Source organism: Pelecanus crispus, chromosome W (genome assembly GCF_030463565.1).
Source record: "Pelecanus crispus isolate bPelCri1 chromosome W, bPelCri1.pri, whole genome shotgun sequence".
Taxonomy (NCBI): Eukaryota; Metazoa; Chordata; class Aves; order Pelecaniformes; family Pelecanidae; genus Pelecanus; species Pelecanus crispus.
Genome location: NC_134675.1, coordinates 4,048,431 through 4,062,737, shown reverse-complemented (window position 1 = coordinate 4,062,737; position 14,307 = coordinate 4,048,431). Strand labels below are relative to the sequence as shown.

General features: G+C 43.5%; 1 protein-coding gene across 1 annotated transcript; it reads left to right on the top strand.

The window, feature by feature from the left end:
* Positions 1 to 470: 470 nt before the first annotated feature.
* LOC142596569 (trafficking protein particle complex subunit 13-like) lies at positions 471 to 13,754 on the top strand. Its single transcript, XM_075725751.1, has 7 exons — positions 471 to 537; positions 1,784 to 1,883; positions 10,036 to 10,120; positions 10,853 to 10,980; positions 11,151 to 11,223; positions 13,229 to 13,294; positions 13,716 to 13,754. Exons 1-7 carry the CDS (start codon positions 471 to 473, stop codon positions 13,752 to 13,754), a joined length of 558 nt encoding a protein of 185 aa, XP_075581866.1.
* The last annotated feature ends 553 nt before the right edge of the window (positions 13,755 to 14,307 follow it).

Here is a 14,307-nt window from a genome sequence, read left to right as displayed (position 1 = left end):
AATAATCTAGGCTTTTAGACTTGTATCTCTATCTTGTGTGTGTTTTGGAGATTAGGGTGATAATGCAATTCTTTATATCCTGGAGTGTATGACTGAAAGGGTCCATATTAGTCATAGTGTCCCATTCTAGAGCAACCAGGATCACAGAACAGGCTTTTAGCCTAGAAGAGTCCACAAAAAGATGAAACTGGTATGCTGCTTCTGAAGTCCACAAAGCACTTTACACTGTAACAGATATAAGACCCTTAGCACATAAGACTGAAAGCAGTAGATGTTAGTGTGCCAGGGGAATAAAGCAAGAGGGAGCAATGGCATCACCAGTGCTCTTGGATCTCATAGTAGCAGGGAATTTGTCACATTGAAAATGGCCAGGGGATCCAAAAAGGTGTTACTCTCCTGAGGTTTCGTACCCAAAAAACAAAACCCCACAAAAAACTTGTTTCATTGACCTCCCCCCCCCCGCCCCAGTGATGAGGCTAACCAAACCTACTTTATTCACTAATATTCTGGTGACTTGTGAAGAAAGATATTTGCCAGGTATGTCTTTTCTACTAACTGGTTATTATGTATGTATTACCAGGCTTAAGCAATGTGAGTGTCTGAGACACTGAGATGTTAGAGGCATTTTACAACCTCCCATAGACTGTAATCTGAAACAGCAATATATTTTATGTTTGGTAATGGCTATAGGCAAATACCAAGGTGCACTCTACAACTACTGACCTACAGCTTTGAGAGCTTGGTAATTATATTGCACATACGTGACCTCAAAGTCTGAGCAATTAAGACACAATGTCCCTGTAGATGCTATTGTGGGGTAGTGAACATGCAGATATTGTAAGATGGAAGGCAGCTGTAAGAAAGAGAAATGTGTAACTGTAGAAAACAAGTTTGGCATTCCTATCTTTCATAGAATCATAGAATGCTTTGGGTGGGAAGGGACCTTTAGAGGTCATCTAGCCCAACCCCCCTGCAGTGAGCAGGGACAGCTTTAACCAGATCAGGTTGCTCAGAGCCCCGTCCAACCTGACCTGGAATGTTTCCAGGGATGGGGCATCTACCACCTCTCTGGGCAACCTGTTCCAGTGTTTCAGCACCCTCACTGTAAAAAACTTCTTTCTAATGTCTAGTCTAAATCTATTCTTCTTTAGTTTAAATCCATTATTCCTTGTCCTGTCACAACAGGCCTTGCTAAAAAGATTGCCCCATCCTTTATCTGGAGAAAACTCCCTGCTAATTAGAACTAACACATGAATGTTCTATGGAAAATGATTTTGCAAGAATCATTGCTTTTGAATTGTGTTATGCTTGGTGTATAGAGAGGCATAAATTGGAAGTTCCTGGGTTGTCCCTTAGTAATAGTTGCAGTCTAGAAGTCAATTATAAGAAAGAGGCAAAGGAAAGATCCAAGAAAAGAGGATTGTGTGGAACTGCATAGCAAGCAGGGGAAGAAAGTAAATGGGGTTGATTAGTTCTGTTATGTAATATGCTTTACTCGGGCAGAATTTCCCTTAAAGTTTAATGTTAATTTGAGCAAGGCCTTTGGGATTGGGCCCTTCAGCATGTATACTGAATGATTTATTGGACACAAATGCCTGGAAGTAAGTTATAATTTATAAGCAGGCATATAGACATCTATTTTATCCCTAAATAAGTTGGCTGTAAATTAAGTATGTCTAAAATAAATTACGACTAGGTAAGTGATTAAGTGTCATAATTTAAATGCAGACAAAGCTTTAGACTTAGCAAATATTTAGATACTAGCAATATGATGTTTCTACAGGTAACCTATTTAACCATCTCATGAAAGATGATCCTTCTACCGTAAAGGGAGCAGAAACTTTGATGCTAGGAGAAATACTGACTTTGCCTCAAAATTTTGGGTAAGAATGAATTATAACAACTGCAGCATGCAAGGTTTAGGATTCATTTAATAGTAATGTTTATTACTTTTTTTGAACATCATCACTATGCAGTGAGATGTGCAATCATTTTTAACATAATCTGTGGCTTGATTTATAATATGACATAACGTATAAATGTGTGCTGCCTGATGTTCTTTGTCTGTAGCCTAACTCTGAATGTAATAAGGATTGGAAACCAAAATAAAAATTCACCCACAGGTGCAAATTTAACATAATGCACTACTATAAATGACAGCTTATACTAACAGAGTTTACTACAGTGTTTTTTGTGGATACTGTAAGCTATCTTCTTATTCTTCTCAGATTTTTATCTAGAAAAATATTCTGGTTTGTTTGTTCTCTTTTGAAATTGTTTCTCTTAGATGGATGACATTTAGAAATATTGAGTGTGAAACTGCCAACGTACTTTTAGGCTTTGATCTGGCAAACTCTTAAGCTATTCTCACATTTGACTCTTGGGAAGAATCCTGTTGCGTTCTGGATATAAAAAGAGAGAGAAAAACATTTGACCGCTATGTCTGATGCAGCTCAGTAATCACAGCAAATGGGATTCCCATAATAGAATCTGTTGCTTCTCATTTAAGCAGTACATTGATTTGTGTGCTCTGAGTAGGGTTTACTGTAACTTCTATGTAAGCCTCTTCTAGGGCCTTCACAGACTGCCTCTATGTAGCATTATAAGAACTGGAGTGTCATGGTTGAACCCCAGCCAGCAGCTAAGCTCACTCCCCCCCAGTGGGATGGGGGAGAGAATCAGAAGAGTAAAAGAGAGAAAACTCATGGGTTGAGATGAGGACGGTTTAATAAGCAAAGCAAAAGCCGCGCACGCAAGCAAAGCAAAGCAAGGGATTCATTCACCACTTCCCATCGGCAGGCAGGTGTTCAGCCATCTCCAGGAAAGCATCACGCATAACAGTTACTTAGGAAGACAAATGCCATCACTCTCAATATCCCCACCTTCCTCCTCCTTCCCCCAGCTTTATATGCTGAGCATGACATCATAGTTTAAAACCCGGTGTAACTGCCACTTGAGCGCAGTCACCGAGGCGAAGGGCTCCGGAGCGGCCGCTCGTGCCGGGGCACCCTTGCTAAGGCGGCAAGAGCGCAGGGCGAGAGCGGGCAGCCCACCCCCCGCCTAGAGCGGGGAAGGGCGGGGAAGGGCGAGCTGCTGACGTGGGGCAGCTCTGACGCAGCGTGGGCGGGGCCCAGAGTGACGGCGGCCAAACCCCCACCTATAAAAGCAGCCCCCAGGGAGCGCGTCAGAAGGGCGTGGTGCAGCAGTTCGCGCAGGGAAGTCCAAGTCCCCCTCCTAGCCCTAAAGGGGAACTCAGGCAGTGGTCATCGTCCTCCCAGGAGAGGACCTAGCACCTATGGTCACCACCCGCCCGAAAGCCGCTGCCAGAAGGAATGCGGCGACCCAGCCAGAGCTCCCGCACAAACACGCAGCCGTCCAGGTCTGGCTGCAGGGAGTGCCTGAGCCTGTCGCTCGTACTGCAGGGCAGCAGAGATGGCAAATGTCTTCAGTGTGACCAGGCAGATGATCTGCTCAGCCTGGTGGCAGAGCTGAAGGAGGAGGTGGAAAGGCTGAGGAGTATCAGGGAGTGCGAGAGGGAGATAGATTGGTGGAGCCGCACCCTCCCGTCCCTGGGGCCAAGGCAGCAGGCGGAGGCCCCACAAGGAGCGGAGGATCCCCTACCCTCTTGCCAGCAAGCAGAAGGAGGGGATCCAAGAGACGAGGGGAATGGAAACAGGCCTCTGCCTGGGGAGGCAGGCGAATCCCCTCCCGGCCTCCCTCACCTTCCCAGTTGCCCCTGCACAACAGATATGGGGCTCTGGAAGTTGAGGGCCAGGCAAGTGGGGAGGCAGGTGAAGGTGAAGGTCCAGCCAGGGGGTTGCTGAGAGCCAGTCAGTCACCCCCACGGATTACGACTGACGCTGTTGAGGAAAAAAGGAGGGTAATTGTGGTGGGTGATTCCCTCCTGCAGGGAACTGAGGGCCCAATCTGCCATCCAGACCCATCCCACAGGGAGGTCTCCTGCCTCCCTGGGGCCTGGGTTAGGGACATTACTAAGAAACTCCCCCATCTGGTAAGGCCCTACGATTATTACCCGCTGCTGATTGTACAGGTTGGCAGTGATGAGATTACATAGAAGTCCTAAAGCAATCAAGAGGGACTTCAGGGCACTGGGGCGATTGGTCGCAGGATCGGGAGCACAGGTAGTGTTCTCCTCAATCCCATCAGTGGCTAGGAAGAATGCGGAAAGGAATGGGAAAACTCACCTGATTAACAGGTGGCTCAGAGGCTAGTACCGCCAGTGGAATTATGGTTTTTTTGATCATGGGGAGGTTTACACAGCACCGGGCCTGCTGGCGGCTGATGGAGATCAGCTGTCTCCAAAGGGGAAAAGGATTCTCGCCCATGAGTTGGCGGGACTCATTGAGAGGGCTTTAAACTAGGTTTGAAGGGGGAAGGGGATATAACCAGGCCCGCTAGTGAGGAGCCCAGAGGCGACATAGCAACGTTGGGGGCGAAATCGATTTCCCATCTCAAGTGCATGTACACCAATGCACATGGCATGGGCAACAAACAGGAGGAGCTGGAAGCCCTTGTGCAGCAGGATGGCTACGACATAGTCGCCATCACAGAAACATGGTGGGACGACTCTCATGACTGGAGTGCTGCACTGGAGGGCTATCAGCTCTTCAGAAGGGCTAGGCAGGGAAGAAGAGGCGGTGGGGTGGCTCTGTATGTTAGGGAGTGTTTTGACTGTATAGAGCTCGACAGTGGTGATGATAAGGTCGAGTGCTTATGGCTAAGGATGAGGGGGAAGGCCAACAAGGCGGATGTCCTGTTGGGAGTCTGCTATAGACCACCCAACCAGGATGTAGAGGTAGATGAAGCGTTCTGTAAGCGGCTGGCAGAAGTCCCGCAATCGCTAGCCCTTGTTCTCGTGGGGGACTTCAACTTGCTGGACATCTGCTGGAAATACAACACAGCAGAGAGGCAACAGTCTCAAAAGTTCCTAGAGTGTGTAGGGGATAACTTCCTGACACAGCTGGTAAGTGAGCCTACCAGGGGAGGTGCCTCACTTGACCTGCTGTTTACAAACAGAGAAGGGCTTGTGGGAGATGTCATGGCTGGAGGCCGTCTTGGGCTTAGCGACCACGATATGATAGAGATCTCGATTCTTGGAGATGTAAAGAGGAGGGGCAGCAAAACTGTTACGATGGACTTCCAGAGGGCAGACTTTGGCCTGTTCAGGATGCTGATTGGGAAAGTCCCATGGGAGGAAGTCCTGAAGGGCAAAGGGGTCCAGGAAGTCTGGGCCTTCTTCAAGAAGGAAGTCTTAAGGGCGCAGGAGCGGGCTGTCCCTGTGTGCTGTAAGCCCAACGGGCGGGGAAAACAACCGGCCTGGCTGAATAGGGAGCTTTTCATAGAATCATAGAATCGTCTAGGTTGGAAAAGACCTTTAAGATCATCCAGTCCAACCATTAACCTACACTACCAAGCCCACCTAAACCAATCAAGGGTAGACTAGACTAAATTTTGCGGGGACTCAGGGGAAAAGGAGAGTCTACCGCCTTTGGAAGAAGGGGCGGGCAACTCGAGAAGAGTACAGGGATCTTGTTAGGTCCTGCAGGGAGGAAATTAGAAAGGCAAAAGCCCAGCTAGAACTCAATCTGGCCACTGTTGTAAGAGAGAATAAAAAATGTTTTTATAAGTACATCAACAATAAAAGGAGAGCCAAGGAGGATCTCCATCCTTTGCTGGATGCAGGGGGGAACATTGTCACCGAGGACAAGGAAAAGGCTGAGGTACTTAATGCCTTCTTTGCCTCTGTCTTTAATAGCCAGACCAGTCATCCACAGGGTATCCAGCCCCCTGAGCTAGAAGACAGGGACGGGGAGCAGAATGGAGCCCCCAGAATCCAGGAGGAAGCAGTTAATGACCTGCTATGCCACCTGGACACTCACAAGTCTATGGGGCCAGATGGGATCCACCAGAGAGTATTGAGGGAGCTGGCAGAGGGGCTTTCCAAGCCACTCTCCATCATCTCTCAGCAGTCCTGGTTAACAGGGGAGGTCCCTGATGACTGGAGGCTTGCCAATGTGACACCCATCTACAAGAAGGGCCGGAAGGAGGATCTGGGGAACTACAGGCCTGTCAGCCTGACCTCGGTGCCGGGAAAGATTATGGAGAGGTTCATCTTGAGTGAACTCAACAGGCAAGTGCAGATCAACCAGGGGATCAGGCCCAGCCAGCATGGGTCCATGAAAGGCAGGTCCTGCTTGACCAACCTGATCTCCTTTGATGACCTGGTGACCCGCCTGGTGGATGAAGGAAAGGCTGTGGACGTCATTTACGTGGACTTTAGCAAAGCCTTTGACACAGTCTCCCATAGCATTCTCCTTGGGAAGCTGGCTGCTCATGGCTTGGACGGGCATATTCTTTGCTGGGTAGAAAACTGGTTGGGAGGCCGAGCCCAGAGAGTAGTGGTGAATGGAGTTAAGTCCAGTTGGCGACCAGTCACGAGCGATGTTCCCCAGGGCTCTGTTTTGGGGCCAGCCTTGTTTAATATCTTTATCAACAATGTGGATGAGGGGACTGAGTGCATCCTCAGTAAGTTTGCAGATGACACCAAACTGGGTGGGAGTGTCAATCTGCTGGAGGGTAGGATGGTCCTGCAGAGGCACCTGGACAGGCTGGATCGATGGGCCGAGGCCAACTGTATGAGGTTCAACAAGGCCAAGTGCCGGGTCCTGCACTTGGGTCACAACAACCCCATGCAATGCTACAGGTTTGGGGAAGAGTGGCTGGGAAGCTGCCTGGCTGAAAAGGACCTGGGGGTGTTGGTCGACAGCCGGCTGAACATGAGCCAGTAGTGTGCCCAGGTGGCCAAGAAGGCCAACAGCATCCTGGCTTGTATCAGGAATAGTGTAGCCAGCAGGAGCAGGAAGGTGATTGGTCCCCTGTACTCAGCGCTGGTGAGGCCGCACCTGGAATCCTGTGTCCAGTTTTGGGCCCCTCACTACAAGAAAGACATTGAGGTGCTGGAGCATATCCAGAGAAGGGCAACAAAGCTGGTGAAGGGTCTGGAGCACAGGCCTTATGAGGAGCGGCTGAGGGAACTGGGATTGTTTAGTCTGGAGGAGGCTGAGGGGTGACCTTATTGCTCTCTACAACTCCCTGAAAGGAGGTTGTAGTGAGGTGGGTGTTGGTCTCTTCTCCCAAGTAGTTAGCGATAGGACAAGAGGAAATGGGCTCAAGCTGCGCCAGGGGAGGTTTAGGTTGGATATTAGGAGAAATTTCTTCATGGAAAGGGTAGTCAAGCATTGGAACAGGCTGCCCAGAGAGGTGGTGGAGTCCCCATCCCTGGAAGTGTTCAAAAAACGGGTAGATGTGGCACTTAGGGACATGGTTTAGTCTAGTCTACCCTTAATTGGTTTAGTGTGGACTTGGTAATGTTAGGTTAATGGTTGGACTGGATCATCTTAAAGCCTTTTCCAACCTAAACGATTCTATGATTGTATTCTATATAGTATGGAATATCCCTTTGGTCAGTTGGGGTCAGCTGTCCCAGCTGTGTCTCCTCCCATCTTCTTGTGCACCCCCAGCCTACTTGCTGGTGGGGTGTGGTGGTACATCTCCCCCTGCCCCTGTTTTTCTGTTCTGTTTTTCCCCCTTCACTTCGGCCGCTTTACAATCTCAGGAATTCCAGGCCGCAGCTTTTGTGTAGCGAGCTGGTCAGTTAAGCGCCCCTTAATTGTACCAGAAACTCCTACATGGCTGGAGCAGATAGCGGCCCTGTCCTTATCAAGATTCATATTATGGCTAACGAGGGGAACGAGAACAAACAGCTACCCCAGACAGCCTTGAAACAGGGTGGTATCATCACTGCTGGAATTCCAGCAACAAGCTGACCCGAATTGTGGCTCGGATGGAAATTTACTGGTGATTCAAGTCAATCGTCTCACAATCCTATAAACGGCAGTCCTAAGTGAGGCCCTTTTAGCTCTCCTGGACCGCCGAGGGCCGCACCAGCACCTCCCTCTGATCGAAATGTCTCTCAGAGTCAGCGAAAACTAGCAGACTCCGAAAGTCTGCTGCCACCAGAACTCCATTGCCGGAGATCGACAACGGAGCCTGGGCTGCTGATATTCTTCACTCCTCGAGGCTCTGCTCTCGCCCGTTGAGAAATGCCAAGGCATTAGACGTGAGTATTTCACTAAACTCGAGGGGAATTTTTAACAGGTATACTATTTTCATATATGCATTTATAGTTGTAAGTGTGCATGCATGAATCAGTTTAAGTAGTTTGTAGATGTATGATTTATTTTTAAAAGGAGTTTTATATTGCTGTATTATTCTTATAGCATTACTCTCCTAAACCGTTGACCAAGTCTGAAACTAGGACTAGACCTAGCCGCACCTAGGCTCCTCTCTGAGAAGGAGTTTAGAAAGCAAGGGGGTCTAGTCTAAACCTCGTGACTCAACCGGCGCCCCCCCCCCCCCCGCTTTTATTCCATATATATGCAATGCTTTTATGAATCATTTTAACTTGTTGTGATTTAATTCTCTTTTATGTGCTTCTATGTAGTAATAGAGTGAACCTTGCCATCTTCGAATCTGTAACTAAGTCACTGTTTTGATCAATTTTGTCTAATCACTTTATTAATCATTGATGATTGAGTGCTATTAAAAATACTATAATCAGATTCTGCAATTCGCTACAAGTAAATTCTAACCTTTACTAAATCAAACTGTGTAAAGCCACTCATTCATAGTGAATCGACATAATCAGCAGGATTCACAAACCTGCATTCGTGACATGGGGTGGTGTGAGAAGCAGAAAAGGCCTTGACTGTGTAAGCACTGCTCAGCAGTAACTAAAACATCCCTGTATTATCAACACTGTTTTCAGCACAAATCCAAAACATAGCCCCATACTAGCTACTATGGAGAAAATTAACTCTATCCTAGCCAAAACCAGCACATGAACCTAGCAATTGGTATTGGCAAGGTTGCTGAACAGCTTAAAATATTGCAGTGGGTTGACCTTGGCTGGATGCAAGGTGCCCACCAAGCCACTCTATCACTCCCCCTCCTCAACTGGATGGGGGAGAGAAAAATATAACGGAAAGCTCATGGGTCAAGATAAGGACAGGGAGAGGTCACTCAGCAATTACCATCACTGGCAAAACAGACTCAACTTGGGGAAAATCAGTTTAATTTATTGCCAATCAAATCAGAGTAGGGTAATGAGAAATAAAACCAAATCATAGAATGTTTTGGGTTGGAAGGGACCTTGAGAGATCATCGAGCCCAACCCCCCTGCAGTGAGCAGGGATTGAACCTGTGACCTTGGCATTATTAGCACCACGCTCTAACCAACTGAGCTAACCCAGCTGGTCAAATCTTAAAACACCTTCCCCCCACCCCTCCCTTCTTCCCGGGCTCAACTTCACTCCCGTTTTTCTCTGCCTCCTCCCCCTGAGTAGCACAGGGGGACAGGGAATGGGGGTTGCAGTCAGTTCATCACATGTTGTCTCTGCTGCTCCTTCCTCCTCAGGGGGGGTCCCTCCCACGGGAAACAGTCCTGCAGAGCGACAGCCTGCCTCACCATGGTCTTCACCAGGGGCTGCAGGGGAATCTCTGCTCTGGCACCTGGAGCACCTCCTCCCCCTCCTTCTTCACTGACCTTGGTGTCTGCAGAGTCGTTCCTCTCACATATTCTCATTCCTCACTCCAGCTGCAGTTTGTGTCCCGGTGGGTTTTTTTTTTTCCCTTCGACCTTCTTAACTATGTTATCACAGAGGCGGTACCACCATCACTGATTGGCTCGGCCTTGGCTAGCGGTGGGTCCGTCTTGGAGCCGGCTGGCACTGGCACTGTCGGACATAGGGGAAGCTTCTAGCAGCTTCTCACAGAAGCCACCCCTGTACCCCCCCACTACCAAAACCTTGCCTCACAAACTCAATACACTAACCCATTACATTTATATATAAATGCCTATATATATTAATTAAAACTTAAAGAGGTTTTAGTGAAATGTTATGTATATATATATGTTTTTTAAATAATTGTTACTAAACTTTTTTTTTAACACAGAAATATATTTCTGGGAGAGATGTTTTCCAGTTACATTAGTGTACATAATGATAGTAATCAGGTTGTCAAGGACATACTGGTAAAGGTATGTGAAGATAAATCTACTTACTGGATTTATAAAAAATAAAATATGTTGAGTAGGTTTTCTGACAATATCTGGTATGTTTAACGCTAATATATAGACTTGAAGAAATATCTCACTTTTTCCAATCCAGAAAATATCCCTGGAAACTGGAAGCAATAAAATAAAAATAGAAATTATGATAGAAATCTTTAAAGATTAAAATAACAAATTAGGAGTCTATTTAAAAAAAAAAAAAGATTGGTTGTAAAGCTTCTCTGGAAAATTGGTGAAGCAAAACTTCCACAGCCAAAAAATTGGACTTATATACTCTTACTTGCACTTTCAGTGAGGTAATCGAAGCAAGTCTCTGTAAAGCATGTGTTGACTTGTATTTTGCTTATATTTCAAATGAGTTCTTTTCTAGTGTATCTTTTTTTTTCATTTTCTGCTGAACAAATAATACGTTGAGATTAGAAATTCTAGAAATCATTGTGGAACTCAGTGTAAAAAGTAAATGGAGATTTTTATAAACTGCATGTTAAAGGATTGGACCGTTTATATATATTTTAGAGTTGTCTTTAGCTTTGACAAGTATCTTGTCATCTTAACATATCTTAGTTGTATTATATGTATAAAAGCGTGTAGGCTACAGAATGCTCAGTGAAACCTAGTACTTTTCAACATAAGTTATTTTTCTTTAGATTGCTTTAAGCAGCTGTAGTTCTAACCAATGCTTTTTTTTTCTGTCCCCAGGCTGATCTTCAAGCAAGTTCTCAGTGCCTGAACCTTTTAGCTTCTAGTGCTGCAGTGGCAGAACTTAAACCTGACTGTTGTACTGATGATGTGATCCATCATGAAGTAAAGGAAATAGGAACACACATGTAAGGTTTTAAATTTTTCCTCTTTATTTTTTTTTTTTTTAAATTATGGCAGAGCTTAATCACGCTTGAATGAAACTGCAGCACATGCATGCTATTCTGTTTCTGCTTTGATATAGGCACAAAATTTCAAGTAATTAAAAATTCTTTTTTAAAAAAATTGTTTCTTTCAGCTTAGTGTGTCCAGTAAGTTACACTATGCAGACAGGAGAGAAGATGTACTTCAGAAAGTTCTTCAAATTTCAGGTATTGCATGAAGTATTCTACTCGTAATAAGTAGGTAAATCTGGAAAACCCATTTTAAAAGAGTTGGTACTTTAAAAGCACTTTTACATACTGAAAATATATTTTACTTTTAAAATTGAACCAGTAAAAACTATAGCTTCAAACTTCACATGAACTGATGGTTTCTAATTACCATGCAGTTAAACATTTCAGAAGTAATAAATATTACCTCTTATAATTTTTATTCATTTATTGGGAAAGAAAAATCAACCCTTTAAAAAAATCTTTTTATAGCAGACAACTTTATGATTATTTTTAAACAGAACAAGTACTGTTCATTCTGACTTTGACACATCTAATTGTGAAATTCTTGTTTTGTTTTAGTGTGTGTAACCTTTTTTTTAATTGGAACTTAATGTATGTGTATGTTTATTTAATGGATGTTTATTTTTTAGAGAAATATGCTGAGACTTGGATAATTGTGGGTCCTTTTCCATGGAAAGGAGGATTAGGCAACATGCTTTACTGAATACATTTTTAGATATTGTCATAGAGTTTCTGGCAATACAGGAGTATTATATCATTTAGACCTGTATCTTTTGCAAGTTGCAGGTGATTTAATTTTGCTCTTTTAGCCCTATATTCAATCTAGATACTTCAGACAAAAGTATTTCAGTCTTTAGAAGGCTAAATTGCCATGTGCTGCAGACAAAGAACACCCAAGTGCTGTTAGTACTTGTGGGCCTTGAAATGGGAGGTATCAATTAGGCAAGATGTTTATAGAGTAATCCTAGGGTATGATCCCTACCAATTTTTGTGTTATACTTTCCTCTGAACTCAGAAACTCTGCAGTGTTTCTTCATCTTTATTGAAGTTGATTTTCAGCTTTGTGTGTTTTGTCTTGCTCTCCTTGTGAAACTGTTTCCCTTTCAAATTCTCCATTATTTGTCCCCCAGGTGTTCAGTATTCTGTCCCTCTGTCTCCTCTAGGCTTTCTCTGATCTCTGATGTATGTATCTGCAGGCTTCCAGTTCTCATCATCTCTCCCCTCCCTGCCCTTGTTCTTGCCAGAGCCTCATTCAGGATTGTTGATTTGTCTCCTTTACATTTGATACAGACACTTATTTGGACACATTTTTCAGGGGTCTACATACATTTTTTTGTATGTAGAAAAATTTTCCCTGTTTAAAGGAAAATAAATGTCTTTGGCAAGATAATTTAAATTTGTTTCCTTACAAGTATAATAGAAGATTATTTCTGAGTTATATCAATGTATATCCATTTTGTATTTGAATATGTTACCTGTAGGGGCTTTATGCACAAAATTCAAGCACTTAAGAACCAACATTTTATTATCACCTTTTACATCATCAAATTGTTCTCTCTTGCTGATTTAATCTTATGTGATTAAAATGTTGGGGGTTTTGTGTGTGGTGTGGGTTTTTTTGTTTGGTTGGTTGGGTTTTTTTTAAATTTCTTGTAACGGTTGCATTTTCAAGAAGGAAGTGAAGGCTAGTAATGGTTTGTTGCTTAAGCCAACCACATGAATAGTTCTCTATTTAATTTATTTTTAGAGAAGCCCTCAGCAGCTTTTGTTTGCTGCAAAACACTGAAGGACTTTTAAATATTACATGGTTCTTGCTCCCTCTTGAAAGCAAGTGCAGACCACTTCAGGATACAAGATGGATGTAATGTTATTTTAAAGACCTAGATCTACTCAGTGCACTGGATTTGTCTGGTTTCATAAGAGGCCAGTGCTTAGGTGGAAAAGTATTTGTTATTAGTCTGAGAAAACTGCTCAGTAGCAAAGCAGTAAAGTGTGCAAATAAGAAGCAGCTAGCATATACTATGAATTGTGAGGTTTTAGCTGAGTTGATTCTATCATATATTCCATTATGCATCTGTTCTGCTTAAGATGAAAAAGAAAAATAACAATTTAGTAAAGGTCCTAGCACTTATAAACAGTTTATGCTGAAGTTGTCTGAGAAACCCATTGTCAATCTCTCTTTTTTTTTCATTTTGTTCAGGTTCTTAAACCACTAGATGTGAAAACCAAATTCTGCAATGCTGAGGCGAGAGCTGTGTGTATTTGGGTTTGTTTTGGTGTGCTGGGTCTTTATCACTTCACATTAGGTGGTTAGATTAAATTTAAAGAGCTTCTTAAGTACACAGTTTCTTAGAAAGATGATCTGTTCTAAAGGGATAAATTAGGTGGTAGATTTATATCAGTTAGTTTAAAAATATATCTATTTTTGATGAAGGGGAAAAGAGATGGTATCTAAGGCAGACACATCAGGACCTTAATGTAATTGACTGAAAATTTTGCATATTTTCTGCTTTCCCATGAACTCAAATACTTGCAGTTATTGCTTGTATATTTAGGCTGATAGAGTACTTACTGTAAGGGAGATTAATTGTTTGGAAAGCAGATAATAATTTACCAGACTGGGAAAATTTAAATTTATTTTTCTCCAGTGTAAATATGACCCCTCTGTTAAATGATTTATTTTTTAGGTTTGTGGCAGTTATACACAGTACTTCAAAACTAAATGACCTTACATATGCATTAAATATTTTTTGGACATACTCAGGCATCTGTCTTCAGTTATTTACAGGAAGAATTTTAATTGAAGGTGACTCAGATAGTGGAAACTCTTACAAATTACATGCAGCATTCTTTTTGTTTGTAGATATTCCCTGCAGATATATGTATTGTATGGGTCTGTTGTAGGGTATAAACTTCCACAATATCTCACTAGGAGTAGTTCATAACATAGGAAGTTAGGGCATTTGTTTCCATTGTTACTTACTTAGTGAGCATGTTCTGTATTGGTTGTACGAAGTTCAGAATGATACTTGCAAAGTACTTTGAGAGCTTCCATTATGAGTATTAAACTTGTTCCATAACCCCTGAAATATGGGCAACTCTTACACTGCTGTTCATTTGGTTGAAAACCTTCATTAGTATTCTGAAATAGTTTGATTGAAATAGTTTAAAAGATACAGTGAAGTTGCTGGTGCTTTATGCTACAGTGAATAGTAGATGGGAGAAAAAAGACCAAAGTGTCAGGGAGAGAGGAGAAGAAAATAGTTGGAATATTGGCAG

Excerpts from the sequence above, each read along its gene's own strand:
- LOC142596569 (XM_075725751.1), top strand. The coding sequence starts at position 471 with ATGAGGCTAACCAAACCTACTTTATTCACTAATATTCTGGTGACTTGT. Across the intron at positions 1,884-10,035 it reads ACTTTGCCTCAAAATTTTGG|AAATATATTTCTGGGAGAGA; the intron begins GTAAGAATGAAT and ends TTTTTAACACAG. Across the intron at positions 13,295-13,715 it reads CGAGAGCTGTGTGTATTTGG|GTTTGTGGCAGTTATACACA; the intron begins GTTTGTTTTGGT and ends TTTATTTTTTAG.